This window comes from Lupinus angustifolius, chromosome LG09, assembly GCF_001865875.1.
Source record: "Lupinus angustifolius cultivar Tanjil chromosome LG09, LupAngTanjil_v1.0, whole genome shotgun sequence".
Taxonomy (NCBI): domain Eukaryota; kingdom Viridiplantae; phylum Streptophyta; class Magnoliopsida; order Fabales; family Fabaceae; genus Lupinus; species Lupinus angustifolius.
This window is the reverse complement of record NC_032017.1, coordinates 9790690-9804512: the sequence shown is the minus strand read 5'-3', so window position 1 is coordinate 9804512 and position 13823 is coordinate 9790690. Positions and strand designations below refer to the sequence as shown.

Here is a 13823-nt window from a genome sequence, read left to right as displayed (position 1 = left end):
ATTAGTGGAAGATAAAGACTTAAGTGTAAATATTCATTTCGATCACACATGTTGTTCAATCTTATCATTTTAGTTCTTCAAAATTTGAAACATTTAAAATGGTCTAAAAAATTTCAAATGTGGATCAAATTCTTTTTTAACATGTTTTACCACGTCTCATAGAGACTAATTTGGCCTTAAAAATTATTAATTTGACTCGTATTTGAAATTTCTAGGAACCATTTTTTGGATTTTCAAATTTTGAAGATCAAACTAGTAAGGTTAAAAAACATGAGGGACTGAAATGGGCTTAATAGTTAGAAAAACAATTTGCATTAGTAAAATATTAAGTAGATAAATAATAGATTTAGTAAATGGAAACAGACAAAAGATTATTAAACAAGTTTCTATAATTGGTCAGGCATTATTAGTCTATTGATATAATATCTCATTAAATTTTTAAGGTAGAGAGTTTTATTTTTATGAGGTACATTTGTTGGAATGGACAGTCACAAAACCTAAAAAATATTAAATATTCTCCAAAAAAGTGAAAAATACTTTTGATAGATATTATAAATCTCGACTGAAATGATTAATAAATGAAGAAAATCTATATGCCTCTCTTTCTTGTGAACACGTTACAAGAAAAATGCAGACTAGATTATTACGTTGTGTGAACATACAGCTAAAGAGACCCATGTGGGTGTCTCTGTCCAAACATAACAGTTATAAGATACAGAAACACATACATCAATACATCAATGTATGCTCCACTTTCCCACTCTATTGACCTTTTTCAACTCTGATAGTAACAATAATAAGTTTTTATTATTTATTATTAGAGTATAATATTTATGTATTTTTAGTATAAAAATTTATATATAATTATTATATCATTCATCATTAATTTGGATTATTTCCTTTAAAGAAATAACTACTGATATAAATGGTAAATGATATAATGACATTATATAAAATTATACATTATTGACACCTATATTATTTCTACTGTAATTTAATATTCAAATAAATGCATAATTCCTTAGGTGTTGTACGCTTTACCATCAGCTAATCACTCTTTTTAAATATCAAACACAAAAAATAAATATGCATTTTAATTGTGTGAGTTGGTATATTGTAACTATATCATTCATCATTTATATTTAATAATCATTGACTCTTCTAAAACTGAATATGATGAATGATAAATAATATATTAAATGTATATAAATATTTACGTTAACAATACATAGATATTATACTCAAAATTAAAATTATCTTAATATTTTAGTAGTCATGTTACTCACAATTTATATGAAATTGATGTGTTAGGTCAAAGTAATATATTATTTGGTATAATTTAGATGATTTTTGAATTAATTTATTATAATGATATGACATTCCTCTTTTAAATATACCTTTTTTATGGGATGCACATTTATGAATATGCTTTATCAATATGTGCTTATAATATGAAATTTAATTTTGATCTATTTTATGTTAGGATACGTTGATGATGTTTGAAATATGTTATTATATGAAGTTCTACAATATCTAGCATTAGAATATAGTAGAATATCAATGTTATATATTGGAGTCATATTCGTTGTTGTAATGTGCGCCGGATATAAATACCAAATAGAAACACCTCATAGGCAGGTGGGTCATAGGTCTGCTAGGGTTTGTAATCTTTATTCTCTCATAAATTCTCTTATTTCTTCTCTTTTATTTGTTCTATGCCCTTTATTTGATTGTTTATGGTCAACGTTGTGCAACGATCGCTTCCGCTGCACCAACAATTGATATCAAAGCTAATTGGTATATGACTCTTAACTCATACGTTAAATAATGGCTAAAGATGGTGAAGGCGTGATGGCTAGACAAGATGCATCAAAGGTAGTGGCAAAGATAGAGTAGATGAGTTGAAGGAGAAGAAAACATGGCGAATTGCGGTGTGTGCGATATATGTTGATCTAGAACCCCAGAAATTCATGTATTGGGTTAGGATCAAAGTGGAGATAGGGACTCATGTGTTGAGTTTGACCTAGAGACAGATGCTGACAATATCTCTCTAAATGTTGAAAGAATGTTCTCATTTGATATGAGAATTGGAATATCCTAATGGCGTGCCTAGGACGTCATAGTGAAGGATATTAATTGTTAGCAGATCCACAAAAGTACAAGGACACTGGTTAACTTTGATGTAGGGTGTGACATGAGCATTAGCTTTGATGCAAGCTATAACACGGGCATTGGTAGAGATGCAGAGTATGACATGGGCATTAGCTTGGATGCAAGGTTGTGGTACGGACATTGGTTAGTATTGACGTAAGGTGTGTGCAGTAGGTATACTCCTTATTGTGGAGTATGATAGTTCTTTTGAATTATGATTGTCGGACTAGACAATGATGGTAGTGGTTGAGGCTTTCCAAGGAAGCCTAAGGTTCAGTGTGACTGAGTATTGAAGAGGACGATTATTAATGAACTTTTGTGTAGAGGTTCCAATATATTGAAAAACTTCCTAGCAATAGGTGGCTAGGCGGCGTGTTCCATTTGATGGCGGTATGGGAAGTTGAACTACAAGTTTGGAGAGCTAGACTCTTGGTAATATCGTCAAGGATACTCGGAAGGTCTATGTTTTAGGGGAGCAGTTAAAGAGAATTAGACATTGAGCAAGGTGAAGTCATATATTCGCTAAGGTGAAGATTCTTGTGTGGATTTCCTAAAGAACGAGATATTCGTCTATTTCAACCAAGGTGGAGATTATTGGAGATGTTTGAAAAATGTTATTATATGAAGTCCCACATTGCCTAGCATTAAAATAAAGTAGAATATCAATGTTATATATTGGACTCATATCCCTTATTGTAATGTGCACTAGATATAAACATCAAATAGAAACACCTCATGGGCAGGTAGGCTCATGGGTGTGCTAAGGTTTGTAATCCTTATTCTCTCATAATATCTTGGTAGACGCTTAGCACTCCCGAGGACATAGACACAATTGGCCGAACCCCAGTATCAAATTCTTTTATTTCTTCTCTTCTATTTATTATATGTCATTTATTTAATTGTTTGTGATAAAACGTTGTGCAACGATTACTTCCACTGCACCAACAGGATCCTGCCCCACAAAAATGATCATGAAAAGAAGATCAAAGAATGGGTGATTTTTTGTTTGTTTTGTAATTGGTATGAAAGAAAATGCAACAAATGTAGAATGCAACAAATGAAACCTACAATTTATTAATCTCTTCTCACTTTGATTTGAAGATACAAAGAGTAGATCATGTTACCCATTCTTATAACCAAAGTCATCATTTTCTGCAACGTTTTTCATATATAGATGATTCATCTTTTCTTAAATATTTATGAGGACTTCATTCATTGGAAAAATTATTTTTTTTTGTAATATCTAATTTGTTTGCACTTTAAGTATTATACTGATTTTGTTCCTAAAATTTGGTCTTTTACCTTTAACAGAATTTGTTTTATCTTGATTCCTCTACGCATTTGACTTCCTTACATATAAAGATCATCACTTTGAGATCTCAATTGCGAGACAAAAGTACAACTATGATCTCATCAACTTTTATTAAGTGTTTCTTATTCATCAATGTTATTAGTAAGTGCTCGTAGGAATTGTACAAAGAACACAATAAAGTTAGTGTTTTGTCCTCATTATCTTGATTTGGTTGAAAGTATTGAGATGCTACTGCGAATTAGTACTTTATTGCATTATCTTCAAGCATAGAGTCTCTAATTCAAATACAACTACCAACAAGGTGTTGATCAAGTAGTGTAAGACTTTGTTAGAGTTCTAGGATTACCAAAAGGTCAAGGTGTTTGATTCCTATGAGTGACACTTGTTGGAGGGGCAGTCACGAATCCTTGTTGTTGATAATTTCAGCTTTTGGTGTTAGTTTTGTAATAGTTTCCTAATTAGTCTAGTTAGTTAAAAGTTAGTTAGTTAGGAGTGCTATAAATAGAAGTCTAGTGTATTTGAGATGATGATTGTATTTTGATACTTCAAGTGAATCAATAATACAAAAGAGGTATATTCATTGAATTGTTCTTTTATTACTTTCTTGCTATCCAAGTAAACTCATCAATCTTCAACCTTCTTTCTCTATTCCTACTCTCCATTCTTTTCCTGGTTTTTGCTGGTGTATGTATGCACTTGGTGTGCATATCAGCTGCTTGCAGAACAAGCAACAGAGACAACAATCCTGAATGAGTATCTTTGGTGTAATACAAAAAAATATAATTTATTTGTTAGAGGCTTGGACATGAAGTGTTTCTCTAATGTCTCTCATACTTTTGTTGATAACATCAAATATCCATAATGTGGTATCTCGTATGATAGGCAGAGTCATATGGTTTCCTCAGTCTTCTTTAACTCTTCTCAATTTAGTTGATACATATCACCTTGTTTATTCTCACACGACACATTCAATAGACCTTGTTGAGCTAACACATTTTTAACTCACTTTTCCAACAATCTTAAATTATCAAATAGTCGAACTTCTCCACCTCCGATAGTTGGAAACAATGGATTAATCAAATATTAAAGAGAATAAGAAGAATAAGGAATAACACAAGAAATTTGTTAACGAAATTTGACTAATCTGTGCCTACATCTTTGAGAGCATTAAGCGATTACCATTATATATTAGAGAATAAGATTTATCTTTGTTTATAGTTGTTGTTATTATTATTAGGTTTATATAACACATAAATATATAATTTTATATCTAAAACCCTTTATATTATTCGAAGGAAGGCTTATAACTTGAATTGTTATTTTATAAAATGTGAAATCAAGTAGAATATATCATTTACACAACATCTTAAGAGACTTTACCAATATAAAAATACATAAATTTTCATTTTTACTGTGCACCTTAACTAGGTGAATCTTATCCCCACACTCCCATAGGCTTTCACATTGTCCATTGATAAACATTTTTTAGTGGCAAGTTAGGTAAAATCAAAATCTTCAGCAATATACTATACTAATATATTTCACACATTCATCAATAATTTATGATTACATATCTCGTATATATAAATTAATTTTAACAACAAAAACAATAATAGAGGGACATGCTAATCTTCTAAAAAATGATAGCATGTTGGATGAGACTACCACCGGAAGCCTTCAACTACTAGGGAGTTCTATACCGGAGAATGAGAAGAATGGAGAGCTACAAGTGAGACACTACATTTTGAAACAAAACCTTGAAGCATTAGTTTCATGAACATTTTCTACTTATAAATTCTTTCACTTCTTTCTGCGTATCCCATGTGTGACTTTATACTTAAATAAACCCAACATAACTAACTCTCATATCAAAAGTGGGCTACGTGTTGGGATGGAGATCACATATCCCTAACGGTGTCTCGTTCTCTGTCTCAAATCAATCATATATTAAAATGTGGATAAAATAAAAAATTTAAAAGCAAAAGTAATAAAATGAAGCATTATGATTGGTTTGGAACATAAAGTAGGACACAATATAGGAAAAGTGATCTTCATCCTACTTATTAAAGTGTGTTACCATTTGAGCCCATTCACATCTCATCTAGATCTATAAAGCAAACTTACGTACTTGGATTTCCCACACTTGCCACCACACATTAGAGGGGAGGTTGGGTCGGGCTAAGTTGAAAAAGACTTGTCCCTTACTTAGCATAAACGTTGGTCAGATTATTTTTTAAATTCGAACTTGATTATATATCCAAAACTAATCAGCCCCAAATGTCGGCTGGACTAGCATTTATATATGAACCCGATCCTAGGCCCAATTAAATATAATGTATATTCTTTTAGATAAGATATTCTTAATGTTACTTGTTATTATGGAGTATGTAATTTGACATATGAAATGATATACATATATTGTTAATAATATATATAATATATGATGACAAAAATCAGATAATCTGACGATACTTTGGACCATAGAAATGTTGTTACTATATACACAATTGGGTGACACGTAACAAACATGATGAATGAGTGACCATAAAATGGGTTAGGTCGAATTATGTTTATTCATTACTCAACTCTAGATATTGATTGGATCTAATTTTAAACTCAAACCCAATTTTAAACGTGATGAAACCTGACTATATTTTGGGTTTGATTATGATCTAAATCGAGTGAGCAGGTATGGTGGGTACTACTCATCCGTGCCAATCATTGAAATTTGTAATGCACACTTCAAATGTTCACACTGGAAGCTGAATTTTATAACTTATCTTTTAACAAATTATTATTGATTATTACGTCCAAAACACAAACTGTTACATTACTATTGTGCCGACTCAAGCTCAAAGATGGATGTAAAAATGATAAGAGAATAAAAACAAAATTATGAGCTAATGATTACCCTAACATTTCATAAGAGTGCCGTTATTGGAACAACTTAAAACCATAAATCAAAAAGTATATTCGGTGGATTTGTTATTCATTTATATCTTTGTTTGATATTCCTCATTATTTTCAAGGTTTTCTAACATCTTAGATAGTTAGCATATACACTATATATATTACAAGTTACTTTTTATTGTATTTTTATTGATCTACCTAATTCTATTTTGCTATGTTAAAAATTACTATCTAAAATAAATGCTAATTTAGTTTCATAGGGTAAAAATTGTGATCCTACTATTATTGTGATCCTACCTATTTTGTTATGTATTTCTCTATATATACTCTTTTAAGTTATTCGCTTTTTTGTTCACCACTATTAATACACTAGAGCTTACCTCTGTATATTTGCATCTCTTACATTCTTTTATGAGTTAAGTAAAACACTATCATAATAGAGTTCACATCATATCTTGACCCAAAACAACATTAAGTATATGAGTTTTTTGACTTATAGATTTAACATATCTACTTCTAAATGCTTTAATTCTTTACCATATCACTCATACTTAGAAATACAGAATAAAAGATTACATCTCCTAAAAAATTCTTGTCTTATGTCCCAAGTCAATCACATTACAACAAGTAATAAAAAATTTATTTTTTGTTTTTATACTTTTTTTCTTAACTAGTTGGCACTTTTTAATATGATTGATATACAATGTGACACCAAATCTTAGGATATTCATTCTAGAAATACCTATCAAATATTGTGGAATGTGAATCATAGAGATCTTCCACGGATTAAAACATTCTTTTATGAACTGTGTGAAAAAATGTAGGAGTGAACTTAATATTGCATCTTGATCTAAAATCTTAAGATATTAGACCTATAAGTATTTTTATTCGTTTATTTTTTAACTTATCTACTTCTAAATGTTGGACCTCTTTCATTATATCACCCATACTTAAAATACATAACAAAATTAGAATTTTTCAAATCAGAAGTGGAACTTATATGGATTATGAGCTATGAACTGTGATGTTCACATTTGACAATCAAAAAGAAAATAAGAATAAAGAAATACCTCATGGTTCACGACATATATTTATTTAATGCTTACTTGACCCCACTCTCATTCACTTTATGTTCACACTACTCTATTATCTCTTATATACAATATACATTATTAGATATAACACTCTTTTTAAGGGAAAATATCAACTTTACTTATAAGGTCAAGATTCAAATCATAGTTATTATTTTATGGATAATTTTTCTCACTCAATGATTGATCTTACAATTATATATGTGAAGATATGTGGCACCTTAAAAAATTATAAAAGGTTAAAATAGAGTATCATATAGTCGTATTATAAATTTGTTTCTTTCTCTTAAAAGAAGGAATAATAATGAAAGTTTCATTCCACCAAAAATCTAACCCTTGCACGGAATTGCAACATATAACTTTTTATGGAGATCCTTGACCCTAAAAAAATTATTAAGAAAGGGTTACTAAAGAAAGAAAAACTTAAATAAAAGTCGAAGTGAAAGTTTACTATTATGTCTAATATCTCAGTCTTAATATGCGACATTCTCAATCCATGAAAACATTGAGCATGCTATCCATAAGTTTAAATATTTTTTGTAGTATTTTATTCCCACAAAGGGAAGTCTTCCATAATAGTCAATATTCTTATGAGTCACTATCATTAAGCTACACTACTTAATGGTAGCAACTCATAAGAATAATGAATTTGGTTCTTAAAAGAATCAAGGTCAATTAAAATAACTTATTATAATAAGTACGTGTGAAAATGAATTGAATCAAACTTGATTTAGTTGAGCTCAATTATATCAAAATTAGATCAAGTCAATATTTGAATTGACTTCAATATAAACTATTTTTTCAACTCAAACTCAAACTCACATGGATTTAAGTTTGTGAACTTTAAACAAATTAATAAATTCAAATTTATATCTTTCTCAATCAAACAATAACCCTTGATTTTTATGAAACTTTTAATTAAAATATATATCATACATTAATATAAAAGTATATTCGATAATTATAAAATATTTTCATATATATATATATATATATATATATATATATATAATTGAGTCAATTCGTGAATTTAACAACTTGAATTATAGTTGACTTGGATTCAACTTATTTATTTAACAAATTTATTTTTAACTCAAGTCCAATTCAAAAGTATCATTTAGGAAATCTAAGAATAAAGTTGATGGTTAATAATTTTGCATTTTTGTTTTCTACATAACCAATACATACTAATTCTTGTTATTTGTAATGGTTTCTATTTTGTTTGTAGTAAACTAGTAATGGAGTGATTGGTATATTACCATTCCATATGTGACACAGCTTCTGTCTCAAGTAATTCAGATTTTCAGATATGGCAAACAGAACATGAGTTCATATGTTTGTTTAATTTTTATGATTTTTTTCATCGGAAATAATTTATGAGTATAACATCTATGTACTGTCAGTGTAAAAAGTTATACATAGTCTCATATTATTCACCATTCATTTGAATTACATTTTTATGATTTTTTGAAGTTATGCATTAATGGAGACACAAGTGGTTGTTTTTCCTCATATTTTCAGTGGCAAAAATGTGATTTCATGGTAAATAAAAATATAAAAGTATGCAATACGCTACGCATCAAATATGATACGCTAGGGAGTATACTAAGCTAATTAACTTCATGCACATTTTAGTTGTTACACTCTTTTTTATATTTTTGATCGACTAGTTAAATGAACACTTATCATATTGATGGAGTTCCTTACATGAGAGGATACCATTGATTATACCCACACAAAAATGCGGCTAGGTTACATGATGAAGTTCATAAAATTTCTTCACTAACCTAGGATACCTTGTCATATTGATCCGCAATCCCTAATTCCATTAACGGTAATTCTTCCTCATTTGAACTATTTTCTTCGGTTACCGTGTGTTCTTCATCGGCAGTAGGTCCATAAGCCCAACTACATACTAAATAATACAGTATATTAACACCGCTCAGTGAAGCAAGAACCCAATAGTACTTGTCATACCGACCCTTGTTAATATTATCGGAAATCCATCCATCCTTTCCTCCTCTCGAAGTGAAGTTTTCGACAATTTTGAATAACAAAGAAGACAGCAAGTATCCTGGAACCATTCCCAGTCCGAAAAGGGACGACGCAATGCTCGACATAGTCTTTGGAAACTCGGCGTAGTAGAACTCATTCTGGCCTATCGCGTTGAACGCTTCAGCTATTCCACCCAAGCAAAGTTGAGGGAAAAGCCACATAGCAGACATATTCAACACTGCATGAGTATCGTTAATATAACCCTCCTTGATCGCTCTCTTTCGCCTCGTAGTCTCGACAATAGCTGCAGTTACCAAGTGAAGAAAAGAGAAAAATAAGCCTATTCCCATTCTTCTCTTGGCACTGATCCTAACCGGTTTTCCTCTAAGCTTTGATGCTAGAGGAATAACGACACGATCATAAAGAGCTATCCATACAAATATCGTAAATATCATGATTACAGAAAGAGAACCTGCAGGGACTTCGAAGTTTGAAGTGATATGTCGATTCAACGATTTAGCTTGCAGCAACCCAAAGGATCCTCCAATGTTAAGTGACATCAGGATCCCGGTCGACCACAGCGGAAAAACTTTAACGATGGCTTTTAGCTCTTCTACTTGATCTATCGAGCAGAGACTCCATGGACATGAGGCTGACCCATCCGAGGCTATATCTTTTTCTCGGTCTTTAATAAAGCAAGCTTTATTCAGAAACCTATAAAACAAAGCATAACCAGATGTTCAGTATGATTTCATCCACTGAATAAGCAAATGCCGATAAGGATGATAACATCGATATTGAATTTAACCTCAGTTTATCGGTTGGAACAAGAAGATCGGAGTCCTTCTTATGATGGAACATTCCAGCTGAGTTCTTAGGTGGTAATCGAAGTTTCCGGTTCTTATAGGCCACAACTGTTACTTGTGCAAAGCTAGTGAGCAAGCTGCTGTGTGTTTTATTCTTTACATAAAGAGGCGAAGCAAGGAAGAAGAAGAAAGTCGATAAGAACATAAGTGCTGATGGAACTCCAAAGCCTAGTTTCCATCCAAAATGATCTTGGATATATACTATTCCGGTGAAGGCCATTATGACAGAAATTGCGGTCGAAGCATAATACCAGCTAAAGAATATTTCCAAGGCCCTCTGGTTATTCGGGTTATCCTTTTTATTCACCTGGTCTGCACCAAAAGCAAGGGAACATTGAAGGCCACCATTCCCTATGGCCATGATAGCAAGGGAAGATAGTAACATTGTCATTTGTCCACTTGTTGCTGATTTACATTTTTCGGTTGTAGGATCGCAAGGAGGCGGCCGTGCCTGTGGGATCATGGCTGTTAGCCACAAAAGTGCCATTCCCTGTAACCAAAGTAGAAAAATGTTCTTATGAGTTTGAGAACCCTGAATGAACAACCTTTTCCTAGATTAAATTGAATATCTAGCAATCTTATGGCAGATTGATTTCTTCGCCCCGAAAAAAAGTTTTGAAAGTGAAAAGGGTTGAAGATGTTAATCTTGTCTTCATAGTGAAATATTTATTGCATGAATGCATCAAAATAGCTTATTCAACTCCATAAAGGGCACTTGCACTTCGAAACTACATTGATATTCCAATAGGCATACCCATTGGAGTAAACTATGTTCTTAATATGTATGAAAATAATTGAATATAAAAATTACACTGACCTCCTTGAATTTTTTAGGAATTACATCAAACACCCTCGAGACAAACGTTGTAAGGGGCGGGGCATAAGTTAACAAGAACATAAATCTCGACGGGTAAAATGATAATATAAGCCTCCATGAAGGCCAATTTAGTTTACCCTAAAATCAAGGAGAGCTAATCCATGTTCCAATAGGCATACCCATTGGAGTAAATTATTTTCTTACTAAAAAGACGACACAATGCACGAGACTCACGTTAGATGTATGTAGCCTTACCCTCGCAACTATTTTTAGGAATCGAACCCAATACCAATTCTTCCGTATTTTCTTACTATGTAAAAAGGATAAGACAACTAAGTTCCTAACTGATTGAGCTATAGAAATGTGAATTAGATGCTGAAATGAAAAGTAGGAATAAGATTAGTACCAGGAAAGTGATGAAGGAACCTAAACCAACAGCGAGGAACCGACCCAGATAAGAATCAGCAACGAAAGCACCAATAAGAGGAGTGAAATTGTTGGTTGCAACAGATAAGAGGAGTATATGAGTAGCATGTGACAAATGAAGATGATAGTTCCCCATTAAATACAGTATCATGTTTGGCAAAAGGCCTAAAGTTGCAACCCTTGCAAGTGCTTCATTTGCTGTCAAACACATTCATAGTCATATAAACTTATGAGCATAATTATCCGAACAACTGATTCTAACAACTCGCGAAACTAAAAGGGGCTACCCCCAATCACCCAAGCCTACAACTGAAAGCGTTGGAAGAATGCACCATCCATACAGCCCCTGGTTCACGAACAGATGTGACCCAAATAGGGTCTGATTCATGAATCAGATTCTTTTTGGATCACACCTGTTCTTGAACCGGGGTTGTCCGGGTCGTGCATTCTTCCAACGTTTTCGGTTGTAGACTAGGTGATGGGGGGTCGCCCCTTATCACAAACACATTAATAGTCATATAAACATACGAGTATAATTATCCGAACAACTGATTCTAACAACTTCTCGCAAAACTTCATAGTGTTTACTCATAAACTACAAGGTAATGCAAGAATCAAGTTATGCAATGGGATAACATTTTTTGTATTCAAATCAACAACAAATATATAAGGCGGGTTTAGGACTATGCCCATTTTTTAAATAACCTTAAAAAAACTTACTTTCTCTATATTCAACACTAAGCATACTGAAATAAGCTAAAAAGAACTTATTTTGATAAGCTAATTGAAATAATAAGCTAAAAAAAACTTATACTAATATCATGAACTATCTTCTTAATAAGTTATTATCATGACCCTAAACAAGCTTTCTCTGGGCTCTTCCAATCACTCCCTTAATACAATTACAAAGAATCATTCAAAGAAAAGAAAGAGAATAGAACCTATGATGAAAGGCATGGTAACAAGACCACCCTTTTGCTTTTGAAGAATGGTTTGAGAATGCATTTTGAGTTGAACAGAAGAAAGTTCCACTTCCATTTCCATTGCTTAGTTACTGTTAATGCAAATTGTAATAGAAACTGAAAAAACAGAAGAAATTAAGCAGAATCAAAGATTGATTGATTGATGCAATAATCTATAGATTTTGATCTTTGGAACTGGGTTATGGTCAATAAACAGTGCATTTGACTTTATATCAATTTTCCAACATTATTAAAAAAACAAGAACACATGTAAGAGGTGTAAGGTAGTTTTGTTTTTTTAGGTTTAGCACGTATCCTCACACCGGAGGCAATCATGTCCGAGTAGTTGGGAACATTCACATGTACATGTGGTTAACTCTCCCAGTGAGTATTTTTTATCTACCGGGCTCAAACCCGAGACTTTGCTTAAGGAAAATCACCACTTGAACCAACACTCGTGAGTAATGTATAAGGTATATACAAACATAGAAAAACAATGTAAACTAGAACTCATGTCTTATCCTAAGAAAATAAAGATGTATTTTATTTCATTGTGAGTTATAGTTAAGAAATGTAAATATGAATCAATTGTAATTTGAATTAAAAAGTAATTACTATCTGTTATTACTTATTAGTTTAATTGTTAATTCAAACAATATAATGGGGCTAGTTCTCCAACCTGAAGTATCTCGATGAATGAGATTCAAACTCAAATTTTTGTTGAAGATAAAATAAATATGTAATTGAATCAATCAAAATAATTATTAGATTAAATTATTAAAGCAAATGAAAGATCTATATATTGTGTGAAAGTTTATTAGGAATTTTGATTGATTACTACATGATTGTCATTTCATATTAAACTACTTTATTATTAAAGAGAAAAATATGTATACACTCACAAGATAAGAGTTTCATATATATTATAAAACTATCATTCATCATCCACATTTAATTATTATTGATATTTAAAAAAAATATAAATGAAAGGTAAATATTATATTAAATAAATATAAATCTTTAACTGACATGTCTACATTTAAATATAAAGATTATCTTCATTTTCGAGAAGATTTTGTTCTATTAATGTCAGTAGATAAAAAAATATGTATGCATTCACAATATAAAAAATTTCATATATATACAGGGGCGGAGCATGCAAGGGACAGGTGGGGACAACTGCCTCCTGGATTTTTTTTTTTATTTTTCTTAAATTTTTTTTTTTACTTTTTACTCTACTTAAATATATTTGTTGTCCTACAGAATGTGTTATTTCATGTGTCACTTAGTATG

General features: G+C 31.4%; 1 protein-coding gene across 1 annotated transcript; it reads right to left on the bottom strand.

Annotated features, from left to right (window-relative positions):
* LOC109357000 (protein NRT1/ PTR FAMILY 1.2-like) lies at positions 9094 to 12754 on the bottom strand. The gene is made up of 4 exons (XM_019600675.1): positions 12510 to 12754; positions 11549 to 11766; positions 10268 to 10815; positions 9094 to 10173 (listed from the first exon to the last, which is right to left on the bottom strand). The coding sequence occupies exons 1-4, from the start codon at positions 12610 to 12612 to the stop codon at positions 9252 to 9254; spliced, it is 1791 nt and encodes a 596-aa protein (XP_019456220.1). The 5' UTR covers positions 12613 to 12754; the 3' UTR covers positions 9094 to 9251.

Excerpts from the sequence above, each read along its gene's own strand:
- LOC109357000 (XM_019600675.1), bottom strand. The coding sequence starts at position 12,612 with ATGGAAATGGAAGTGGAACTTTCTTCTGTTCAACTCAAAATGCATTCT. Across the intron at positions 11,767-12,509 it reads TACCATGCCTTTCATCATAG|CAAATGAAGCACTTGCAAGG; the intron begins GTTCTATTCTCT and ends TGTGTTTGACAG. Across the intron at positions 10,816-11,548 it reads GTTCCTTCATCACTTTCCTG|GGAATGGCACTTTTGTGGCT; the intron begins GTACTAATCTTA and ends CTTTGGTTACAG.